Source organism: Thamnophis elegans, chromosome 2 (assembly GCF_009769535.1).
Source record: "Thamnophis elegans isolate rThaEle1 chromosome 2, rThaEle1.pri, whole genome shotgun sequence".
NCBI classification, from domain to species: domain Eukaryota; kingdom Metazoa; phylum Chordata; class Lepidosauria; order Squamata; family Colubridae; genus Thamnophis; species Thamnophis elegans.
Genome location: NC_045542.1, coordinates 120,120,444 through 120,146,459, shown reverse-complemented (window position 1 = coordinate 120,146,459; position 26,016 = coordinate 120,120,444). Strand labels below are relative to the sequence as shown.

General features: G+C 40.8%; 1 protein-coding gene across 1 annotated transcript in view; it reads right to left on the bottom strand.

Annotated features, from left to right (window-relative positions):
- The window catches only part of LOC116502742 (netrin-4-like), a 98,430-nt gene that overhangs the window by 64,028 nt on the left and 8,386 nt on the right, over window positions 1–26,016 (bottom strand). Inside the window, exon 2 of the mRNA XM_032208648.1 lies at window positions 22,462–22,994. Within this exon, the coding sequence (XP_032064539.1) occupies window positions 22,462–22,994 (533 nt within the window). The remainder of the gene's footprint in view (window positions 1–22,461; window positions 22,995–26,016) is intronic.

The window sequence follows — 26,016 nt, the reverse complement described above, 5'->3', positions numbered from 1 at the left end:
TTCCCATTGTTTTCACTGGGGTGATTAATGGAAATCAAAATTCCTTAAAACAGAATCTTTTTTTTTCCTTTCTAGTATTTTCCCATTGTTTTCACTGGGGTGATGAATGGAAATCAAAATTCCTTAAAACAGAATCATTTTTTTCCCTTTCTAGTATTTTCCCATTGTTTTCACTGGGGTGATTAATGGAAATCAAAATTCCTTAAAACAGAATCTTTTTTTTCCTTTCTAGTATTTTCCCATTGTTTTCACTGGGGTGATTAATGGAAATCAAAATTCCTTAAAACAGAATCATTTTTTTCCCCTTTCTAGTATTTTCCCATTGTTTTCACTGGGGTGATTAATGGAAATCAAAATTCCTTAAAACAGAATCTTTTTTTTCCTTTCTAGTATTTTCCCATTGTTTTCACTGGGGTGATTAATGGAAATCAAAATTCCTTAAACAGAATCATTTTTTCCCCTTTCTAGTATTTTCCCATTGTTTTCACTGGGGTGATTAATGGAAATCAAAATTCCTTAAAACAGAATCTTTTTTTTTCCTTTCTAGTATTTTCCCATTGTTTCACTGGGGTGGATGATGGAAATCAAATTCCTTAAAACAGAATCATTTTTTTCCCTTTCTAGTATTTCCCATTGTTTTCACTGGGGTGATGAATGGAAATCAAAATTCCTTAAAACAGAATCATTTTTTCCCTTTCTAGTATTTTCCCTTGTTTTCACTGGGGTGATTAATGGAAATCAAAATTCCTTAAAACAGAATCTTTTTTTTTCCTTTCTAGTATTTTCCCATTGTTTTCACTGGGGTGATGAATGGAAATCAAAATTCCTTAAAACAGAATCATTTTTTCCCCTTTCTAGTATTTTCCCATTGTTTTCACTGGGGTGATTAATGGAAATCAAAATTCCTTAAAACAGAATCTTTTTTTTTCCTTTCTAGTATTTCCCATTGTTTCACTGGGGTGATGAATGGAAATCAAAATTCCTTAAAACAGAATCATTTTTTCCCCTTTCTAGTATTTTCCCATTGTTTTCACTGGGGTGATTAATGGAAATCAAAATTCCTTAAAACAGAATCTTTTTTTTCCTTTCTAGTATTTTCCCATTGTTTTCACTGGGGTGATGAATGGAAATCAAAATTCCTTAAAACAGAATCATTTTTTTCCCCTTTCTAGTATTTTCCCATTGTTTTCACTGGGGTGATTAATGGAAATCAAAATTCCTTAAAACAGAATCTTTTTTTTCCTTTCTAGTATTTTCCCATTGTTTTCACTGGGGTGATTAATGGAAATCAAAATTCCTTAAAACAGAATCATTTTTTCCCCTTTCTAGTATTTTCCCATTGTTTTCACTGGGGTGATTAATGGAAATCAAAATTCCTTAAAACAGAATCTTTTTTTTTTCCTTTCTAGTATTTTCCCATTGTTTTCACTGGGGTGATTAATGGAAATCAAAATTCCTTAAAACAGAATCATTTTTTCCCTTTCTAGTATTTTCCCATTGTTTTCACTGGGTGATTAATGGAAATCAAAATTCCTTAAAACAGAATCTTTTTTTTTCCTTTCTAGTATTTTCCCATTGTTTTCACTGGGGTGATTAATGGAAATCAAAATTCCTTAAAACAGAATCTTTTTTTTTCCCTTTCTAGTATTTTCCCATTGTTTTCACTGGGGTGATGAATGGAAATCAAAATTCCTTAAAACAGAATCATTTTTTTCCCTTTCTAGTATTTTCCCATTGTTTTCACTGGGGTGATTAATGGAAATCAAATTCCTTAAAACAGAATCTTTTTTTCCTTTCTAGTATTTTCCCATTGTTTTCACTGGGGTGATTAATGGAAATCAAAATTCCTTAAAAACAGAATCATTTTTCCCCTTTCTAGTATTTTCCCATTGTTTTCACTGGGGTGATTAATGGAATCAAAATTCCTTAAAACAGAATCTTTTTTTTTCCTTTCTAGTATTTTTCCCATTGTTTTCACTGGGTGATTAATGGAAATCAAAATTCCTTAAAACAGAATCATTTTTTTCCCCTTTCTAGTATTTTCCCATTGTTTTCACTGGGGTGATGAATGGAAATCAAAATTCCTTAAAACAGAATCTTTTTTTTTCCTTTCTAGTATTTTCCCATTGTTTTCACTGGGGGTGATGAATGGAAATCAAAATTCCTTAAAACAGAATCATTTTTCCCTTTCTAGTATTTTCCCATTGTTTTCACTGGGGTGATGAATGGAAATCAAAATTCCTTAAAACAGAATCTTTTTTTTCCTTTCTAGTATTTTCCCATTGTTTTCACTGGGGTGATGAATGGAAATCAAAATTCCTTAAAACAGAATCATTTTTTCCCTTTCTAGTATTTTCCCATTGTTTTCACTGGGGTGATTAATGGAAATCAAAATTCCTTAAAACAGAATCTTTTTTTTTCCTTTCTAGTATTTTCCCATTGTTTTCACTGGGGTGATTAATGGAAATCAAAATTCCTTAAAACAGAATCATTTTTTTCCCCTTTCTAGTATTTTCCCATTGTTTTCACTGGGGTGATTAATGGAAATCAAAATTCCTTAAAACAGAATCTTTTTTTTTCCTTTCTAGTATTTTCCCATTGTTTTCACTGGGGTGATGAATGGAAATCAAAATTCCTTAAAACAGAATCATTTTTTCCCTTTCTAGTATTTTCCCATTGTTTTCACTGGGGTGATTAATGGAAATCAAAATTCCTTAAAACAGAATCTTTTTTTTTCCTTTCTAGTATTTTCCCATTGTTTTCACTGGGGTGATGAATGGAAATCAAAATTCCTTAAACAGAATCATTTTTTTCCCCTTTCTAGTATTTTCCCATTGTTTTCACTGGGGTGATTAATGGAAATCAAAATTCCTTAAAACAGAATCATTTTTTCCCTTTCTAGTATTTTCCCATTGTTTTCACTGGGTGATTAATGGGAATCAAAATTCCTTAAAACAGAATCATTTTTTTTCCTTTCTAATATTTTCAATTGTTTTCACTGGGGTGATTAATGGAAATCAAAATTCCTTAAAACAGAATCATTTTTTCCCTTTCTAGTATTTTCCCATTGTTTTCACTGGGGTGATTAATGGAAATCAAAATTCCTTAAAACAGAATCATTTTTTTCCCTTTCTAGTATTTTCCCATTGTTTTCACTGGGGTGATTAATGGAAATCAAATTCCTTAAAACAGAATCATTTTTTTTCCTTTCTAATATTTTCAATTGTTTTCACTGGGGTGATTAATGGAAATCAAAATTCCTTAAAACAGAATCATTTTTTCCCTTTCTAGTATTTTCCCATTGTTTTCACTGGGGTGATTAATGGAAATCAAAATTCCTTAAAACAGAATCATTTTTTCCCTTTCTAGTATTTTCCCATTGTTTTCACTGGGGTGATTAATGGGAATCAAAATTCCTTAAAACAGAATCATTTTTTTTCCTTTCTAATATTTTCAATTGTTTTCACTGGGGTGATTAATGGAAATCAAAATTCCTTAAAACAGAATCATTTTTTCCCTTTCTAGTATTTTCCCATTGTTTTCACTGGGGTGATTAATGGAAATCAAAATTCCTTAAAACAGAATCATTTTTTCCCCTTTCTAGTATTTTCCCATTGTTTTCACTGGGGTGATTAATGGAAATCAAAATTCCTTAAAACAGAATCTTTTTTTTTCCTTTCTAGTATTTTCCCATTGTTTTCACTGGGGTGATGAATGGAAATCAAAATTCCTTAAAACAGAATCATTTTTTCCCTTTCTAGTATTTTCCCATTGTTTTCACTGGGGTGATTAATGGAAATCAAAATTCCTTAAAACAGAATCATTTTTTCCCTTTCTAGTATTTTCCCATTGTTTTCACTGGAGTGATGAATGGAAATCAAAATTCCTTAAAACAGAATCATTTTTTCCCTTTCTAGTATTTTCCCATTGTTTTCACTGGGGTGATTAATGGAAATCAAAATTCCTTAAAACAGAATCTTTTTTTTTCCTTTCTAGTATTTTCCCATTGTTTTCACTGGGGTGATGAATGGAAATCAAAATTCCTTAAAACAGAATCTTTTTTTTTCCTTTCTAGTATTTTCCCATTGTTTTCACTGGGGTGATTAATGGAAATCAAAATTCCTTAAAACAGAATCTTTTTTTTTCCTTTCTAGTATTTTCCCATTGTTTTCACTGGGGTGATGAATGGAAATCAAAATTCCTTAAAACAGAATCTTTTTTTTCCCTTTCTAGTATTTTCCCATTGTTTTCACTGGGGTGATTAATGGAAATCAAAATTCCTTAAAACAGAATCTTTTTTTTTCCTTTCTAGTATTTTCCCATTGTTTTCACTGGGGTGATTAATGGAAATCAAAATTCCTTAAACAGAATCATTTTTTCCCTTTCTAGTATTTTCCCATTGTTTTCACTGGGGTGATTAATGGGAATCAAAATTCCTTAAAACAGAATCATTTTTTTTCCTTTCTAATATTTTCAATTGTTTTCACTGGGGTGATTAATGGAAATCAAAATTCCTTAAAACAGAATCATTTTTTCCCTTTCTAGTATTTTCCCATTGTTTTCACTGGGGTGATTAATGGAAATCAAAATTCCTTAAAACAGAATCATTTTTTTTCCTTTCTAGTATTTTCCCATTGTTTTCACTGGGGTGATTAATGGAAATCAAAATTCCTTAAAACAGAATCTTTTTTTTTCCTTTCTAGTATTTTCCCATTGTTTTCACTGGGGTGATGAATGGAAATCAAAATTCCTTAAAACAGAATCATTTTTTCCCTTTCTAGTATTTTCCCATTGTTTTCACTGGGGTGATTAATGGAAATCAAAATTCCTTAAAACAGAATCTTTTTTTTTCCTTTCTAGTATTTTCCCATTGTTTTCACTGGGGTGATGAATGGAAATCAAAATTCCTTAAAACAGAATCATTTTTTTCCCCTTTCTAGTATTTTCCCATTGTTTTCACTGGGGTGATTAATGGAAATCAAAATTCCTTAAAACAGAATCATTTTTTCCCTTTCTAGTATTTTCCCATTGTTTTCACTGGGGTGATTATTGGAAATCAAAATTCCTTAAAACAGAATCATTTTTTTTCCTTTCTAATATTTTCAATTGTTTTCACTGGGGTGATTAATGGAAATCAAAATTCCTTAAAACAGAATCATTTTTTCCCTTTCTAGTATTTTCCCATTGTTTTCACTGGGGTGATTAATGGAAATCAAAATTCCTTAAAACAGAATCATTTTTTCCCTTTCTAGTATTTTCCCATTGTTTTCACTGGGGTGATTAATGGGAATCAAAATTCCTTAAAACAGAATCATTTTTTTTCCTTTCTAATATTTTCAATTGTTTTCACTGGGGTGATTAATGGAAATCAAAATTCCTTAAAACAGAATCATTTTTTCCCTTTCTAGTATTTTCCCATTGTTTTCACTGGGGTGATTAATGGAAATCAAAATTCCTTAAAACAGAATCATTTTTTCCCCTTTCTAGTATTTTCCCATTGTTTTCACTGGGGTGATTAATGGAAATCAAAATTCCTTAAAACAGAATCTTTTTTTTTCCTTTCTAGTATTTTCCCATTGTTTTCACTGGGGTGATGAATGGAAATCAAAATTCCTTAAAACAGAATCATTTTTTCCCTTTCTAGTATTTTCCCATTGTTTTCACTGGGGTGATTAATGGAAATCAAAATTCCTTAAAACAGAATCTTTTTTTTTCCTTTCTAGTATTTTCCCATTGTTTTCACTGGGGTGATTAATGGAAATCAAAATTCCTTAAAACAGAATCATTTTTTTTCCTTTCTAGTATTTTCCCATTGTTTTCACTGGGGTGATTAATGGAAATCAAAATTCCTTAAAACAGAATCATTTTTTCCCTTTCTAGTATTTTCCCATTGTTTTCACTGGGGTGATTAATGGAAATCAAAATTCCTTAAAACAGAATCATTTTTTCCCTTTCTAGTATTTTCCCATTGTTTTCACTGGGGTGATGAATGGAAATCAAAATTCCTTAAAACAGAATCATTTTTTCCCTTTCTAGTATTTTCCCATTGTTTTCACTGGGGTGATTAATGGAAATCAAAATTCCTTAAAACAGAATCTTTTTTTTTCCTTTCTAGTATTTTCCCATTGTTTTCACTGGGGTGATGAATGGAAATCAAAATTCCTTAAAACAGAATCATTTTTTCCCTTTCTAGTATTTTCCCATTGTTTTCACTGGGGTGATTAATGGAAATCAAATTCCTTAAAACAGAATCTTTTTTTTTCCTTTCTAGTATTTTCCCATTGTTTTCACTGGGGTGATTAATGGAAATCAAAATTCCTTAAAACAGAATCATTTTTTCCCTTTCTAGTATTTTCCCATTGTTTTCACTGGGGTGATTAATGGGAATCAAAATTCCTTAAAACAGAATCATTTTTTTTCCTTTCTAATATTTTCAATTGTTTTCACTGGGGTGATTAATGGAAATCAAAATTCCTTAAAACAGAATCATTTTTTCCCTTTCTAGTATTTTCCCATTGTTTTCACTGGGGTGATTAATGGAAATCAAAATTCCTTAAAACAGAATCATTTTTTTTCCTTTCTAGTATTTTCCCATTGTTTTCACTGGGGTGATTAATGGAAATCAAAATTCCTTAAAACAGAATCATTTTTTTTCCTTTCTAATATTTTCAATTGTTTTCACTGGGGTGATTAATGGGAATCAAAATTCCTTAAAACAGAATCATTTTTTCCCTTTCTAGTATTTTCCCATTGTTTTCACTGGGGTGATTAATGGAAATCAAAATTCCTTAAAACAGAATCATTTTTTTTTCCTTTCTGGTATTTTCCCATTGTTTTCACTGGGCATGTAATAGATGGGTGGCATTCTAATTATTAGATGTGCCAATCCCAGTTGCGCTGAATTGTAAATGGACTATGTGTCCATTATATACATATATGAACATATGTTTTTCTTTATACCAGAAAGGCCACTCCACATGTCTTATCATTACACCATCTGAATGTGTGCAAGTCAAAGACAGAATCAGGAAACCTAATTGTTGTGTCCTGCCAGGGGCCAACAGAGCTGGCAGCAGATCCGGACAGGGAGGAGGTTAGGGAGGAACATGGGCCAGTCCTGGAGTCTGGGGAAGGCTCTGATGAGGGCTCTGTGTCAGAGGCAGAGAGGGGCCGGAGCCATATGCCAGTTATCAGTTGTCTTCAGAGTCAGACATCAGTGAGGCAGATGAACAGCTGCAGCCTGTTCCCAGTGTGTGCATGTGCAGAGTTGCCAGACGAAGGGAACAACTAAAGAACCGGGGTCGATTTGGGAGTAAGACCACAGGTGGATGATGAATGGCCCCTCCCAGAGGAAAAAAAAGAGGAGCAAAAGAGGAGTGGAGTTTGCAGGAGACAAATAGTTTGCTTAATTGGTTCATGACTCTCTGAGACTCCTTGCCAAGTTTTGCAGATATCCGCCTGGGAGCTCTCCAAGCCAGATAAGATCTGTGACTGTAAATCCTCCCTTGAAAGACTTTGCTGGATGTTGATGAGCAGAATTCACAGTAAATTAATAAGAGGTGTTTTTGTCAGGACAAGGAGTTTGCTTCATGCTCTTCGGAAGCCTAGGTCAAAACATTAATCTTTTTCTCCAGCTGTTCTCTGGGTGGGACAGTGTCCCTTAAAGGCATACAAGAAATGGACACAGTGTATTGTTAGATATCAGATATTTTTTAATTGTGTTTTTATTATTTTTTATAAATAACTCAAGGCGGTGAACATACATAATGTATCTTCCTCCTCCTATTTTCCCCACAACTATAAAATCATGAGGTAAGTTGGGCTGAGAAAGAATGACCGGCCCTCAGTCACCCAGCCAGCTTTTTATGCCTAAGGCAGGACTAGAATTCACGGTCTCCCAGTTTCTAGGCCAGCACATTCACCATATCAAACTGGCTCACTTTTTATGGAAAAAGAACAGACACGTACTCATGAGATGGTGAAAGCCAACTTAAACTCCTAATGTTACTTCCTAAATACATGTTTGAGTTAGCAAATTGTCATGGTCTGCTTATATTATTAATTCCACCAAACCATAACGTACTTTGTTTCAGTAACTATTTCTCAAAACAATAACACATTGAATAATAAACATGTGTTACATATTTATGTTTAATAGTAATTTAATTCAAAATGATCCATTGTGGTTATTATTTCACTCTCTTTTAATTATTGAAAATACTACATTCAAAAAGAAACCATAAACTAGCAATGAGCTTCTGAATGAATATAGACAATAATCTCTCAAGAACAAGTCATTATTGGGTGGTTTTAAACTAATTGATATGTCTCTAACAGATTCTTCTAGAGCAGGGTGTCAAACTCAAGGCTCGCGGTCTGGATCCGGTCTGTGGGGTGCTTAGATCTGGCTTGCGGGGCTGATCTTGTAACAGCAAAGGATCAGCCCGTGGTATCTCTGCCCCCCCCCACCCCCGGTGAGCTCCATTTTTACTAGCAGAGGGCTGCAGGAGGCTATTGTGGCCGAAAATGGGGCCTGGGCAGGCTGTGCATGGCCCCCTGATTTCCCTTTTTGCTGGCAGAGGGCTGCAGGAGACCATCGAGGCCGAAAACAGAGCCTTGATGACTTACCGTATTTTTCAGAGTATAAGATGCACCTTTTTCCCTCAAAAAAGAGGCTGAAAATCTGGGTGCATCTTATACATGAATACAGCATTTTTTGCCTCCTGAAACTCCGCCCCTTCAGCAAAATGGCCATGCATAGGTTTTAGAAGGCTTTCAGAGAGCTTCTGGGGGCTGGGGAGGGCAGAAATGAGTGAAAATGGCCCATTTTTTGCCCTCAGCTCCCAGCAGTACTCTATAAGCTTCCTAAAGGCTATCCATGCCTTTTTTTTTTGACAAAAAATGAGTCCGTTTTCGCAAAAAACTGGCAATTTTTTTGCTCATTTTTGCCCTTCCACCCCACCCCAAGGAACACTCTACAAGCCTCCTAAGGGCTATTCATGCCCTTTTATGAAAGAAAAGTGCCCATTTTCATGAAAAACAGGTCATTTTGGGGAGGTTTGCAGAGTGCAAAAACATTTTTTTAAATTTTCCTCTTCAAAACCTTATACTCCGTGACCCGACAAAAGCACGCATGACAAAAGCGCGCCGACAAAACCGTGTTGCTAAAACCGCGACATCATCAACACGCCAACAACAGCGCGGCGACAACAGCGCATTGACAGAAGGGCGCTTTACAACAGCACGGCGACAGAAAGCCGATTTAAGTTAAGGTAAGGGTTAGGTTTAGGGTTAGCGTTACGTTTAGGGTTAGGGTTACATTTAGGGTTAGGTTTAGGTTAGGTTTAGTTTTACAGCGCGCTTCTGTCGCCGTGCTGTTGTCGGCGCGATTCAGCGCTCATTTGTCGGAGCGCTTTAGAACTCGCGGTTTGTCACCGCCATTTAGTCGGGCGCGATTTTGTCGTTCGCCCTTTTGTCGGTGAACCCTTATACTCTGGTGTGTCTTATACTCTGAAAAATACAGTATGTCAAACTGGCCATGCCCACCCTAGCAATGCTCCCCCTGATGCGGCCCTCAATGAAATCAGGTTTGACACCCCGGGAAATTTTCACTATATAACCCTAATTCTACACAAGTTCTTTGAGCATTCCAGAATCACCCCAGGACCTTTGTTCTCACACCATGAGGTCAGCAGCAGCAATTTGTTTCTAGCTCAACAAGAATTATTCTAAAATCTAAATCTAAAATACACAAACAGAGACACAAATACACAGTGACACCTTTCTATTTTGCCTTCTAAACTTTGGTGGAGATATTTGACTACATCTATATGTGTTTGTGTGTGTGTACATACATACTGGACATACATACATACATACATACACATACAAATGGCATTTCAAATGCAAATATTGTACAAAAGATTTTTTAAAATTTCTCCTTAGATTACATGTGCATTTTTAAAATGCATTTCTAGATTTTTATCCCACCCATTCAGAGGTGGGTTCCTGCTGGTTTGCCTCAAATCGGGCGAACCAGTAGTGGCAGCGGCAGGAAGCTCCACCCACCCACCTGGATGCTTCTGCTCATGCGTAGAAGCGTTGTGCGAGTGTGCGCACGTGCACCAGTGAACTGGTAGTAAAATAAATTGAAACCCATCCCTGCACTCATTGTAGAGGAGCTGAAGGTGGTCTCTCCTCCCATTTTACCCCTTGAAATGGATTTGGGTAGAAGAGGATGATTGGCCCAAAGCCACACAGTGAGGTTCTATGGCTGCATGGGGTTTAGAATTTACCATAAATCTTTCTGGGGCCAGCTCAACACCTTCACTACTGCACCACACAAACTAAGTGGGATGTTCATGTTTGTTCTAATGCCCTTTTAATATCTTTGCTTCTAAGTTTTTTTTTAATGTTGATGCTGATCACTGTGCATTTACTTTCTGAAGTTTTTAAAATGCACTAGTATCTGTCTAATGCACTTGTGTCTGTCTAAATATTTCCACTATACCTTAACAAAAGTGCTGTGGGAAATTAGCACTTGCCTGGACTGTTTTTAGGCATATTTACATATTTTTCAGATATATTTATTCTTTGGAGAATGGATTTCTCCAATGGATAACAAAACCCAACATAAAATGGCAGTATGTAAACAACTAATTGCTCTGCAAATTTGCTTTCGCACAGTAGCAAGTGTATCTTCTGAAGGTCACTGTACTAATCATGTGGCGTGCATAGCTGGGACAGTAAATTATCAAGGTCACTTCACACACAAACACGTGCATGCACACATTGCCACGGCAGAGTAATTCATTACTTTCATGCTTGCCAACTGCGCTGAGATTTGAACTAGTTAACTCAAATGAACTTAGCTGGGATGTGGGGGGGGGGAGCTTATACAGTACACCAATAGTCTCTAAGAGATACCCTAAGACAGAGTCCTGAAATAGCTTTGCAAACCTCTGGTACTGTGCATTCTAAGTAGAAGCCCTTCTGATTAATGTTTGCGTGGGAGATCATTGAGGGCTCTATGAATAGCCTCTCCCAGCTTTTCAAAAGCAGATGGAGCCGTAAGCCTAGCAACAATAAGGTCTGGAAGAAAAAGAAGGAAGAGGAAGGAGGAGGAGACGGAGAAAGTTCAAGTTCAGTTGAGAACATCTCCATGGTCCTTTTTCTGTTAGAGTTCAACAAATGCAGCCCAGTTGTTAGCTCAGCTACATAAATGCTTTAAATAAATAAAAATGGCAGTAGAACCAGGTGTTTCTATCACAATGCAAGGATGAGGAATCTAATGGAATATCTGCATGTCAGAAAGTGCAGAAATTATACTAGGGAAAACTAGGACTTGTTCCTGGCTGATTTCAAGTCAAAAGGAAAGGAGGGAAAGGAAAAAGAAAAAAAAGCTAGCCTGCTGTTGATGTGGCTCATTAAAATGCTGGTTGAAAGGATCTGATTTTCTTCTGCGTTGGAGCAGCAATAAATTGAGCCTCTGTTCTATCTTTTCTGCACAAGGCCATATTCTCTGTTTACACTCCCATTCCTTACTACCACTCAAAAGCACATAAGGCACACTCTAAGCCTTTCCTCTGTGGAAGCAGAACCTGGCTGTGTTGGCTGTGGGTTTATTCTGCGGAGGTTAACTGCTTCCCCCACCTCTGCCTCTGTATTTTATCTCTTCTGCAGCTCAGGTTCAGTGACATACTGAACAGGCAACCCTAGTCATAACATTTGGGCACTTGCCTTTCGCAGTGACTAATCCCTGGATTGATCTTTTCCAGCTGGAAGCTGTAATAACTACAGAATTGCAATGAGCTTTCTTTGGCACGAGGTCCAAAGCGGAAATGCTGAGTCAAAGACTTGTTATTCAAGAGCTGACCCTGAAGTTGCAACTTGGACCTCATGGGGGTCTGGTTTAACCTGTTGAGTTTTTCCTAGTCCTGCTCTTCAATGGAAAAATATGCTGCCCTGCCCTGTGCATCTATCTATCTATCTATCTATCTATCTATCTATCTATCTATCTATCTATCTATCTATCTATCTATCTATCATCTATCTATCTCTATATCTACCATCTCTCTCTCTCTCTCTCTCTACATACATACATACATACATACATACATACATACATACATATCAGCACCAGCACCAGCACCAGCACCAGCACCAGCACCAGCACCAGCACCAGCACCAGCACATGGCAGCAGCTGGATGACATGTTTGGGCTTGGAAACTAAGCAGAGTCTAGCTTGGTTATCTTTTCAAAGGGAATCTACCAGGAAATACTTAGGCTATTGCTAAACTGGAAAGTTGGGGGTGAAAAATCAGAAATCGCTGCCATATTATTGCCAAAAAAAAAACCCTAAACCTGAATTTGTTCCTAAAGTCACCAGAAGTCAGGTTTGATCTGTATGGGATGCAATTTCCAGGCTAGTTGTAACTTCTTTCCCATCATTCCAATAGACCTCCAAGGGCTGAAAACATCCTTTATCCTTTTTTTTAATCTTCGTCCTCTGCTATGACCCTATACCCAGTTATCCAGTCCAGTTGGGTTTCTGGTGGTTTGTCCCAGATCAGGCGAACTGGTAGCGACAGTGGTGGGAGGCTCCGCCCACCCACCCAGATGCTTCTGCTCATGCATAGAAACATGAATGAACCGATAGCAAAATAAATTTAAACCCACCACTGATCCACTCAACATCCCAAAATATGCAATCTAATTGGCCATTTCACTTTGTCACAAGTCGCCATCTCAAACCAGTATTTCAGGAGCTTCATAAGCAGAGAAAAATGATATTGTAGCCGTGAAGGCCCTTCCTTTTAGCTCTCAGTATATTTGTCCTTTTAGCTTACATTTTTGTTCTTCCTTATAAACAGGACCCCCTTGAGCCAACATCTTCCCCTGAAGTCATTTCTGGCCTTACCTGTTTGCTGTATCCTGAAGACCAGGTGCCTGCTCCATCTTATGATAAGAACAGTGAATGGAATTTTGACTTTGGGTTTCTTTCTTTTACAAAACTCATTTTTGTTACATTTTTATAAATATATGGAAAGAACGTTGGTCCTTACCTGAACATTTCTTTTCTGCAGCAAAGGTGGGAGGGGCTACAAGAGGGTTAAGTCACAGCCTGATTGGTCCAGAGACTGAGGGAATTTTCTTAAAGTCACCATCCTTCCCTATTGGCTCCCAGTTTCCTCGAGGTCGAATGGAAGAGCTGTAATCTTATGTAAGGCATAACCGGAAACACATACAGACCATATATACATCCTTCCCCCCCCCCACCCCGACTACCCCTCGCCGGGCTTATCGGCACTACCTAGGGCGGGATGTAGCCCCTCCCACCTTTGCTGCAGAAAAGAAACGTTCAGGTAAGAACCAACGTTCTTTTTCCTGCAGCTCGGCAGGAGGGGCTACAACAGGGACATACCCAAGCTAATTCCCTGGGTGGGATGAAGACCCCGGGGGCGGGGAGGTCGCCACATGCTGAAGGACACAATGCCCGAAAGACGCGTCCACCAGGTGGCCGCCCTACAAATGTCCTCCAGAGGAGCCCTAGTGGCCCACATGGCTGTGGTAGCAGCACTGCAGAATGGGCCATGATCCCTTGAGGAGGGGCGTTACCCGAGGCTAAGTAGGCCTCACTGATGGCTTGTCTCAACCATCTACCAATGGTGGCAGATGAAACCCTAGTACCCAGTGTGCTGGGCTGAAAGGATAGAAAAAGAACCTCTGACCGGCGGAAAGGGGATGTCCCCCTAAGGTAGATACACAAGGCGCATCGTACATCCAGCCGGTGCCATAGGTGCTCCCTCTCGTGAGAAGAAGATGGGTAGAAATTGGGAAGTATAATTTCCTGTGATCTATGAAACAGAGTGTTGACCTTCAGGATGAAGGTAGGGTCTAATCTAAGGATGACGCTGTCCTGGTGGAATTGGCAAAGGTCATCCCTGGTTGACAAAGCTCCCAACTCTGATATGCGTTGAGCCAAAGTGACTGCGATGAGAAAAACTACCTTCAAAGTGAGGAATCTGAGGTGAACCGTCTTCAGAGGCTCGAAAGGGGCACCCGTGAGGGTCCTGAGTATGGTAGAAAGGTCCCATGTCGGAAAATGATGTATGGGGGGTGGACGCACGTTTGCCGCCCCTTTGAGGAACCGCTTAACTAAGGGAACCTGGGACAAGGAAAAATGACCATCCCCTGCCAGGACGAAGAGGGCCGCCACCTGCCTACGTAGGGTGTTATGGGAAAGGCCGAGATCAAGGCCGTGTTGGAGAAACTCTAGGACCTGGGCAATGGATGCATGGACAGGGGAGAGACGAAGTCTCTCGCACCAGGAGGCGAACGCCGACCACGTGGAATTATATATCTGTGTGGTCAACGGTCGTCTGGCCACTTCGACTGTGGAAATAACTTTAGCTGAGAGGTGCCCCCCCCTTAGGAGGCACCGCTCAAGTGCCAGGCGGTCAGTTGGAGCTCCGGATGCATTAGGACCCCCTGACACAGGGCGATCTCCTCATGGGGGATCCTCCACGGGGGAGAAATTGACAGCAGCCGGAGGTCTGCAAACCAAGGTTGCCCCGGCCAATATGGGGCTACTAAGATGATGTGTGTCCTCTCTAATATTACCTTCCTCAGGGTCCCTTGGATCAGGGGAAGTGGGGGGAAAGGCATAAAGGAGTCCCGGAGCCCAAGGGCTTCTGAACAATGTTCCCTCTAATTTTTTTTTCAGTGTGAGCGGAAAAGTATAGTGTTTGAACAGCACATTTTCATGCCTGAGCACCTGAATTTTTTTCATAGATGTCACCCAAGACAACAACGAAATCAGTGTTATTTGAAACTCAATTCTACCATGTAAATGTCCATTAAGTAAAGAAATCTCCCTATACAGGTAGTCCTCAATCTATGACCATAATTGAGCCCAAAGTTTCTATTGCTAAGTGAGACATTTGTTAAGTGAGTTTTGCCCCATTTTACAACCTTTCTTGCTACAGTTAAGTGAATCACTGCAGTTAAATCAGAAACCTGGTTGTTAAGTCAATCTGACTTTCCTACTGGCTTTGCTTGGCAGAAGGTTGCAAAAGGTGACCCCAGGACACTGCAACCATCATAAATATGAGGCAGTTGCCAAAGATCCAAATTCTGATCATGTGGCCATGGGGATGCTGTAATGATTATAAGTGTGAAGAACTGCCGTAAGTCACTTTTTTCAGTGCTGATGTAGCTTTAGTCATTAAGTGAACTGATGTAAGTTGAGGACTACTTGTATTCAAGTTCAATGGATGACTCTCTATGGGAAAAGGATCAAAACTTCCCTCTATCCACATTTTCCATACTATGAATTACTTTATATGCTTTATACTTTCCCCCTTACTATCTAATAGTCTGCAGTGATATTAGCAAGTTATGAATAAATTACCAACTTATGTAAAAGCAATTGGGGCACATAAAGAAACAAACAAAGAGGGGAGAGGAGGGAGGGGAAGGAAGGAAGGAAGGGAGAGAGAGAGAAAAAAAGGAAAGAGGAGAAAGAGAAAAGGGGGAGAGGAGGGAGGATAAGAAAAAGGCAGAAAAAAGAAAGAGAGAGAAAGAAAAAGAGGAAAGGAAGAAGGAAGGAAGGAAGGAAGGAAAGAAAAAAGGAAGAAAAAAGGAAGAAAAAAAGAGGAGAGAAGAGAAGGAATAGAAGCCAAAAAAGCAAACAAGGAAAAGTAGGGAAAAAACTTTCACTGGAAAACACTATTTTTCCATCAGTGCAAAACTTTCCTAAACAAGGTTAATTTTCTAGATTTTGACTTTCCGGTCCAGGTGGACCAAGAAGCCTCTATTTTCTTTATCTTTTCGAGCAATAAAATCAAATAAAATCCGTGGAGCACCAGCTCGACTCCCCCTTCCTACAAAAAAAACTTCGAGCCCCAATGCTCCGAACGCAGAGGCTAGATTCAGACATGTGCACACCCTGCGTGGGTTTCCACTTGCTTGCGTGGCGAGCACCTCCCACACACCTGCATCTCGGAAGCAGAGCCAATGGCAGGGAGCCCAGCCATGGGGGCTTAGCCGACAAACCACGACAGAAGCACGCTCTGCCCGTCCCGCAAAGAGTTGGCTGTTGCCGCTGCTGCTGCCGCCACTTCCCCCCTCAGTGACTTTGATCCAGGAGGGAACGGCCTTCCTGTCAATCAGCCATGCGCTGGTGGAGGGAGCAATAGTAACCCTAGGCAGCCACATTTCTGTTGGCCAAAGGCCTGCCCTCCTCTGGGTGTGTCCAGGTGCTATAATAGCTGTAAAATTTTTGCATGAGGTGAGCTCCGCTTGCTTATCCTCGGGCTTAAGTTTATCCACTACATCACCGGAGACAACAGTGGAGGCGCTGGCCAGGAGTGCAATTGGAGGATCTACAGTTGGTAACTGAACTGCCTTAGAAAATGCCTGCTCCATATTGTAGAAGCAGCGGTCATTGCTTCCTGGATTGGGCAAGGAAGATGGCCGGGATCATTGGTTCTGAACTACCTCCAGGAAAAGCGGGGGGAGCTGGAACCTCCTCCTTATCTGTATTTGGATTAATAAACATAGCGAGGTTGGGGTCCCTCTGTTAAGAGACTGGCGGGGCCCCAGTGCCAATCTGAGTAGTCTTCTTGGCCTTGTGTAAGAGGGGCTTGAAGGCCAGAGGTGTAAAGAGGCCTGGGAAGGCCTGAGAATCTGGATGGATAGCCTCCTCATCGTCTGAGAAGCCTAATTCTGGATGAGCACCCTCCCCCAATGCAGAGGCCTCACTGACCACCGATGGGGAATGAGTCGAGTCCTGGCCTGGCCTAGGCCCCGGGCCAGGGAAGGAGACCTGTGGCGTCTATTATCAGAGATGGATCTGGATCTTCTTTGGGATGACTGGTCCCTTTGGACTAATCTTGATGTGATGCCTCTAGAGATTGCTGAGGCGATAAGCCTCCTGATGCTCTCAGGTAGGAGGTCTAAATCCTACAGGTCCTCCTCCGAGGGTTGCGTGGCAGATGGACCTTGTGGGGCTAGGAGGGAGAGAGGTAGATAGTCCCCAGATCCCCTATCTGAAGGCTCGCCACCCCCATCCCTAAATGATCTAGGGGAAATAGGAGGAGAAGGGGAGGTCACCTGCCTGCCACGTCTGGCTGGGGAGACGGAAGGGGACAAAGGACTGAAACCCTAGGAAGAGAGGGAGAAGGGGGAGGAATGGGCCTCACTGGAGACCTGGATCAGTCTGGAGAAGTGGGTCGGACATGGTGAGCCCTGGCTACTCTCTTCCCCAAAGCCTTCTGTCTGCGGAGTTCATCTCTCCCTGTGGTTCTAGAGGGATGCTGATCTGTAGATGGCTTAGAAGTCATCGCCCTAGGCCTCAACCTGGCCTGGCCTTCCTCTCTATCCTCACCATTGCTCCCTTCAGGGGCCTGCGCCACCCCAGTGCTTGTAGAGGCCATGTCTCACTCACGTGACTGGTCTGTTTGGCAGTCGAACCAGAGCCCTTTCAGCCTCGATATGCGGTTGCGCTGCCGGTCAGAAGGGCTCTTGCCGCCTCGGAGACTGCTTGCGATGTAGGCCTTGCCCGTGCAGAGGTTGGCACCTTGAGGTCTCTCCAAAATGGCCACCACGTCTCGTGGCGAAAAGAAATAGAGGCCGCCCGGTAAGTTGACTTTGAGGTGAAAGCCTTCCAGCGAGTCAATTATTAGCGCTGCTCCAACTTGCTTTGGCCACGTGGCCGTGCTGCTGCACAGGCCTCTTAGGAGTCCCGTTCGGCGAGGCTAGAATGACGCGCCCAATTTCCTCTGCCGCGGCAAGGTGTTATGCAGCGGCTTTAGGGCGCGTTTGGGATAATCCCGGCGACACGGCTCGCGTTCCGTCGTCTTGCCTAGCTCGTCGCCTTAAAGCCTCTAGGAATCTTGGCTGCGAATGAGAGCTCGTCACCCCTGCATGCCCAGGAGTCGGACAAGCCCCTTTGGCCCAGAGGCAAGGACCGGGAGCCTTGCCTCCTTATGAGACTGACTAGCAGACTCGATGGCCGGCAGTCCGATAATTTAGAAATTTAGAGTATCCAATTAATCGAATTAAAAGAGCAATTATTAATATCTCAAGAAGCCAAAAATCAGTGCTTGGACCAGGAGACTGAGAGGAAACTGGGAGCCAATAGAGAAGGATGGTGACTTTAAGAAAATGCCCTCAGTCTCTGGATCAATCAGGCTGTGACTTAACCCTGTTGTAGCTCCTTCTGCCGAGCTGCAGGAAAAGGTGTATGTTTACATCCATGCAATTATAGATCTAGGGGAGTCCACATTTAGTTTTGACAGAAGTCTCTCACTGTGGCTTTGATGCTGGGAGAAGAATGCAACTTCTAGACAATTTTTAATGACGCCATTTTAAAAAGCTAGTCCAAATTAGGTGTTGCCAGTCTTAAATTTGGGAATTTTTCCAAGGACAATTTATATCAGAATCATGTTTACCAGTTCAGGAACAAGATGAACAGAATAGATCTGATCCTCTTTCTGTTTTGAAATATATTTCAAACATTCCAAAAACATATTTGGTTGCATTTTATTTTAACTATCCCCTCCTCCTCCTCCCAGGTTGGGCAGGCTTGAACTGTAGAGCTTAAACTAGTCTGCCAAGCAAGGCATGTTTAACATGCTTCCATAGCAACAGGTTATCTTATTCAAGCAGACACAATTCTTCTTTTCCTAGTGAATTCCAGTAATGGGCTCATTCTAGCACACTTCATTGGTGTCATCTGTCACACAGGCTCTTGTCTAAAATGAATAGCCTTTTGATAGTTTAACTTTTTCTACATTCTAATGGAAGTGTAAATAAACAAGCAAGGAAACAAGCAAGTGTTTGTACTCTTTGTTAGAAGAGTAGTTTGACATATAGCTCCAGTGACATTAAAGTAGAAAGTTGTAATGAGCTGGTTTTCATTGCTCCAAGATCCTCCTTCCAAACAGACTCTTATCATCATTTCCGCATGCTCCGCTTTATTAAAAAATGTGCTTCCAATTTCCCAGATCCCTTGATTGTACAGGTGGACAGGATGAAAAAGGAAACTTCATTTCTATAACTATTTCTGTCCCATTTGGGACCTTAAGCTGAATGCATCAGTACCTTAACATAAGTTTCTGCTTTTGATCATAACTTCTGTTCAATGTAGGTGAAGTTAAGAGGATGGCTTGTATTATATCAATATACTAGCAAAAATGAAGCAAACTTCAGAAGTTAAATATGATAGTTTTTATCAGCACCACCATCCACCAGCAGTATTTGCTGTATTAGATGTCCTGGGAAAACCATCCTCTACAAACTGCATTATGATGTAATTTCTCGCATTTTTCATATCATAAGATAAAGGTTATGTTGTGACCGACTCAAGGGGCAGTGCTCATCTCCGATTTTCAGTCGAGGGAGCCTGAAGACTTTCCATCATCAAGTGGTCAGCATGAAAATATGGAACACTGTTACCTTCCCACCAAAGTGGTACCTACTGTATTTATCTACTTTCATTTGCATGCTTTTCAACTGCTAGATTGGCAGGAGCTGGCGAAAGTAATGGGAGCTCACCCTGTTATGTGGCACTCAGGTTTCGAACCTGGACTGTTAGCTTTCCAGTTGACAAGCACAGTGTCTTTATTTCCCAATACGGTACCCTATAGTTATGTTTCATGATGACTCCTTTCTTCTTCAACTACTAAGGTCATGCTTGGCATAGATTATGGTTGTTGTGATGAAGGGGCTTGCATAGCTCAACGAAGCTATGAGCTATGCCGTGCAGGGCCACCCAAGATGGGCAGGTCATAGCAGAGAGCTCTGACAAAATGTGATCCACTGGAGAAGGAAATGGCAACCCACTCCGGTATCTTTGCCATGAAAACCCCATGGACAATACCAAAAGGCAAAAAGATATGACACTGGAAGATGAGCCCCTCAGATTGGAAGGTGTCCAATATGCTACTGGGAAGAGCAGAGGGTGAGTACTAGTAGTGCCAGAAAAAATGAAGCGACTGGGTCAAAGCCAAAAGGACACTCTGTGGATGTATCTGGGGGTGAAAGGAAACTCTGATGCTGTAAAGATCTATACTCCATAGGAAACTGGAATGTAAGATCGATGAATCAAGGCAAGCTGGACATGGTCAAACAAGAGATGACAAGACTAAACATTGACATCTTAGGAATCAGCAAACTAAAATGGACAGATATGGGTGAATTTAATTCAGATAACCATCAGGTATACTACTGTGGGCAAGAATCCCTTAGAAAAAATAGAGTAGCCTTCATTGTCAATAAAAGAATAGGAAAAGCAGTACTGGGATACAACCCCCAAAATGACAAAATGATCTCAATTCAAATCAAGGCAAACCATTCAACATCACAGTAGTCCAAGTCTATGCCCCAACCACTGGTGCTGAAGAGGATGAAATTGATCAGTTCTATGAAGCCCTACAACACCTTCTAGAATTAACACCAGAAAATGATGTCTTTATCATCATGGGGGATTGGAATGCTAAAGTAGGAAACCAAAAGATAATTGGAATAACAGGCAAGTTTGGCCTTGGAGTACAAAATGAAGCAGGGCACAGGCTGGTAGAAATTTGTCAAAAGAATATGATGGTTATAGCAAACAACCCAAGAGATGAGTCTACACATAGACATCACCAGACAGTCAACACAGAAATCAGATTGATTATGTGCTCTGCAGCCAAAGTCAGTAAAAACAAGACCTGGAGCCAACGGGGGCTCAGATCATGAGCTTCTCATCACAAAATTTAGGCTTAAATTGAAGAAAGTAGGGAAAAGCACTAGGCCACTTAGGTATGAACTAAATCATATCCCTGATGAATATACAGTAGGTGTAACAAATAGATTTAATGAATTAGATCTGATAGACAGAATGCCTGAAGATCTATGGACAGAGGTTCACAACATTGTACAAGAGGTAGCAACTAAAACCAACCCAAAGAAAAAGAAAGGCAAGAAAGCAAGAAGCAAGAAGACTGTCTGAGGAAGCTTTACAAATAACTGAGGAAAGAAGGGAAGCAAAAGGCAAGGGAGAAAGAGAAAGATACACCCAGTTGAATGCAGAAGAGATAAGAATGCCTTCTTAAATGAACAGTGCAAAGAAATAGAAGAAAGCAATAGAATAGGGAGACCAGAGATCTCTTCAAGAAAATTGGAGATATGAAGGGAACGTTTCATGTAAAGATGGACATGTTAAAGAACCAAAATGGCAGGGACCTAACAGAGGCAGAAGAGATTAAGAAGAGGTGGCAAATTTACACGGAAGAACTATACAAGAACCAGCTTAACGTCCCTGATAACCATGATGGTATGGTCACCGACCTCGAGCCAGACATCCTAGAATGTGAAGTCAAATGGGCCTTAGGAAATCTGAGCAACAACAAAGCTAAGTGGAAGGGACAGTATTCCAGATGAGTTATTCAAAACCTTACAAGACGATGCAGTAAAAGTGCTACGCTCAATTTGCCAGAAAATTTGGAAAACTCAACAGTGGCCACAGGATTGGAAAAGGTCAGTTTACATTCCAATTCCAAAGAAGGGCAATGCCAAAGAATGTTCAAACTATCGCATCACTGCACTCATTTCACATGCTAGCAAAGTTATGCTCAAAATCCTACATGCTAGGCTCCAGCAGTATGTGGAACAAGAACTACACTCAGATTGTTCACAATCCATTACAAACAAAGAAGCTTGGTTCAACTCCTTTCACATAAAAATAATATATAGAATTTAAATTTTCTTATTTCCTTGGCAATATTTTCAGGAAGTTTAGAAGAGAATTTTGGCTCAGCATTTTTTGACTAATGTGACTTCACTGCCTACCCAAATCTGCTGTCCAGGTGCTGTTGACAGGCAACTTCAAATGCTTGGACTGATTGGCATGCTTTCAAACAGAGAATTATCCTCTCAAAATCTTTCAAATGAGGGCCATCCTCAATAAAACAGAATACATGTTAACAGTTGTGTGAATGACTAATAATCCAGGGGCAATTCCTTTAGAAGGACTCTCTAATTTTACTAAGCATAAGATTAAAGTAAAGTGACACAGTGGCTCAGTGGCTAAGATGCTGAGTTTGTCAATCAGAAAGAGGTCGGCAGTTCGGCGGTTTGATTCCCTAGTGCTGCGTAACGGAGTGAGCTACCGTTATTTGTCCCAGCTTCTGCAAACCTAGCAGTTCGAAAGCATGTAAAAATGCAAGTAGAAAAATAGGAACCACCTTTGTTGGGAAGGTAACAGTATTCTGTGCCCCTTTGGCATTTAGTCATGCCAGCCACATGACCACGGAGACATCTTTGGACAGCACTGGCTCTTTGGTTTTGAAACGTAGTTGAGCACCGCCCCCTAAAGTCGGGAATGACTAGCACATATGTACGAGGGGAACCTTTACCTTGAAGATCAAGGTAGCTTTTGAAAAGTATATCCTTTTTCAATTACCATAGCTTACCTCTCCTCTGGTGCAAGGAACCGCATCAGAATACCTGGAAGTACAAAGAGATCCCTCTTCACTGTTATCATCTGGAAGCCCAAATGTAGCTGTGCAATTGACAGCAAAATATTTGTAAGGTCTCCAGGTCTGCCCATAGTCCTGGGACCTCTCCAGTACCATGGCTGCTGGGCGGGGTGACTTGAAGACTACGATGACATGGGTCAGATAGAACTCCGTTTCCAGATCCAGCCTGATTTCTTCTCTGTGCACCCCTTGGGCGGACTGCCACCAGGAACCAGGATGCAAGAAGAAGTCATCAGTCATCTCATCAGGATGGTGAGAGTTGTTCGGCTGGTTAGCATTGCATTTGGTACACTTGGGCATTCCACAGGAGCCGTGGTGCAGGTTGTGCTCTGGATAAAAACAGTAGAGTTCTGTGCTGTTCTGTCCACATGTGGTAAGTGTAGTCGGTATCCTGCCTGTTGCTAGATTTCCCACTGCAGGATTGCAGGAATGCCCATCACAACGGAAAGCTCGTGGCTTCATTGAACCTGCAAGAAGAGGAGAGATAACAAACCAATTCATTGCACTGCACTGTTCCACCTGCTTCCCCAAATGCTTCCTGAACACTTAAGGTCCTATTATTTCATGGCTCCCTATCCTGCCTTCCTTTCTATCTTTCATATTGATGGGTGGCTATTAAAGAGAGTGGTTGGTTGAGTTTGGATTTTTGAAAATACTAACTTTTAAATCCTTTATTTTAGAAGCAGGCAGGGGTGGGTTCCTGCCAGTTCTAACCTTTTCTATAGAAGAGGTTCCACAAATCTACAGTGCCGTTTAGAACTGGTTCCAGCTCCCTCCCCCCCTGCTCATCCGCACATCATCAAGATGAAGAGCGAGAGGAGGAATTCTGGGAGTTGACGTCCACAAGTCTTAAAGCTGTCAAGTTTGAATACCCTTGGGTTTTTTTTTTCTAAAGGGTTAGGGGTGCAAGGGTCTTGTAACTTGACAGCTTTAAGACTTGCATGCTTCAAATGACAGCGTTTCTGAGCCAACATTTTGGTTGCTAAGCAAGAACGTTGTTGTGAGTTTCACCACATTTTACAAGTTGGCCACGCCTACCAGTCACATGGCTGACAAGCCACTCCCACCCGGTCACATGGCCAGCAAGCCACTCCCACAAAGCAGGCCACACCTACAGAAGAGGTTCTAAAAAAATTTGAAACCCACCACTGGAAGCATGGTATATGATGCGAAATCAGTGAAGATATCTAATAAGAGTTAATGAGGAGAAATAATGGAGGTAACAGAATAAAGCAAATGTAAAAATCTGCAAGGTGTGAACAACAACTTTAGAGAAGCGGGTAATAAAGTGCTAATCGGGTGCCAGTACTTGGCTTTGGAGGATCCTGGAGGAAGTGAATTATCTGGATCCTTTTCAGTAAGAATTCATGTCATGTTCCAGCATCGAGATAGCATTGGTTCTGCTTGTGGATGACCTGGGGTGAAGGGGATGAATCCACCCTGCCCTCCTGAATCTTTTAGAGGTGTTCAATAGCATCGGCCATGGTTTGGGCTGGCTCTGGAGATTGGGAGTGGAGGATGTGTTTTGTATTGATTCTTCTTCTTCTGGGGCTGATTCCAGTCACTGTTGCTGGGCTGAGCAGGGCTTGGGTCCTTTGTCTTTCCATCTTGGAAAGGAAAGAACCAAAGCAGGGGTGTGATACTAGGGGCCCATGGGTCAGATGCGTCACACGCAGGCCATGCCCACCCCAGCTCTGTGAAGGAAAAAACATCATGAAATGTCACGTGACATCAACATGATGGCACGAGTTTGACACCTATGAATTAAAGGGGGAAAAAATGCAAACCACAGATTTGATTTTTTTATCTATCTCTCTGTCTCTCTACCTCTATATAATGAACCGAATCTGTGATCTTTTTCCTTTAGTTTCTGCAAGTGTGTGTGTGAGAGAGAGGGGGGGAGGGAGGGAGGGAGAGAGGGGGGGGAGAGAGAGAGGGAGATGCAGTAAAATGTTTAACCCGGGGGCCAATCAAAATTGGCAGCAATATGTTGATTTCAATTCACATTACTTCTGTTACATTGTGTTGAACATGAAACAATAGTCAGTTCTATGGTGTTTCTTATTCCTTATATGGAGGAATGGAGAGAGAGAGGTAGCAAATTAGGATACATTACTGATTCCAATAAAGGAGAATATTTGTAGTTCAGGTTCAAAATAAGGGACCCTTGATGTTCTCTGAGCTTGGTTGTTTTCTTGCAGACATTTCATTACCCAAACTAGGGAACGTCATCAGTGCTAGTGATTAGACTAAACAGTGCTAGACTAGACTACCTTAGACTAGCACTGATGTTAGTTACCTGGTTTGGGCAATGAAATGTCTGCAAGAAAACAACAAAGCACAGAGAGCACCAAAGATCTCTGATTTAAATCTATGCATTTCCAAAAATCAATGAGAATATTATAATATACAGAAGATTTCTTGAGAAAACATTAAAGACGCACCTTAAAAGGCTGTGGGGAAATGTAAATGGAGAAGAGCATACTTTGGCTTGTGCAAATGGAAATCTTCTTTGTGATCCTCTGACTTAAGGTGTAAAGCTAGGGGTGAGTAAGATGCGTTCCATATGCATAAGGTTCTAACCCAACAGAAACCTTTGCACCAACTTTGTTTCACAAGGGAACCTGCCTACGTATTAATACGAATGATCAGGGAGATGAATGGGGATGAAAATTATGAAGGAAAATTATGAACGGAAGTGAAAAGTATAATAGTACATGTTTCACCTCTTAAAACCAGCAAACCAGCCAGCAAGCAAGCCAACTTTTTTTCAGTTCTTATAGATGAGATCAGTAAATCTTCCCCCTCTCTTAAATTTCCTAGCTTTTTACCTTGTAGAACAGAGTCAGAGTCAGTATGGCTTAGTTAAGGCACCAGGCTAGAAATCAGGAAACTCTGAATTCAGGTCTCTTTCACTTAGCCGTGAAAAGCCAGTTGGGTGACCCTGAACCAGTCACTCAAGAAGGCAAGAGGCACATGACTTCTGAACAAAGGTATTCCAGAAATCTGCAAGGTTTTGTCCTTGCAGTTAGTCCAAGCATCACCAGGAATTGAAAACTGACTTAAAGACACAGGACAGGACCAAAAAAAAAAGTCAACAGTGTGGTTAAGAACAGCAGTAGAACATAAGGCAAATGAACACAGGGAAAAGTTGGTTGTGGGGGAAGGGTTGGTTCAAATGATGGGGTTAAGAGGCTCACATTGGAAAAAAAATCAATGTGATTGCTTGGCTTCCCAATCAGGCAGCCCATCCATCACTCACTTATTCCCTGAAATGTGGGGTCACAGTCATGGGGCAGTATGGATGAAGGGACAGAAGCAACTTGGGACCTAGCCTGAATACCAAATGAGCCTCTTTGAATAATTCATAGAAAGCATAAACAATCAAGATTGTAGTGCATTTTTCTTCTCTGGGCCCCAGGTGCTGCATGTCATTGAGAATTTGGCTCTTGATTGATGGCTTGTTCAATAATCCCTGCTCCTTGGCTA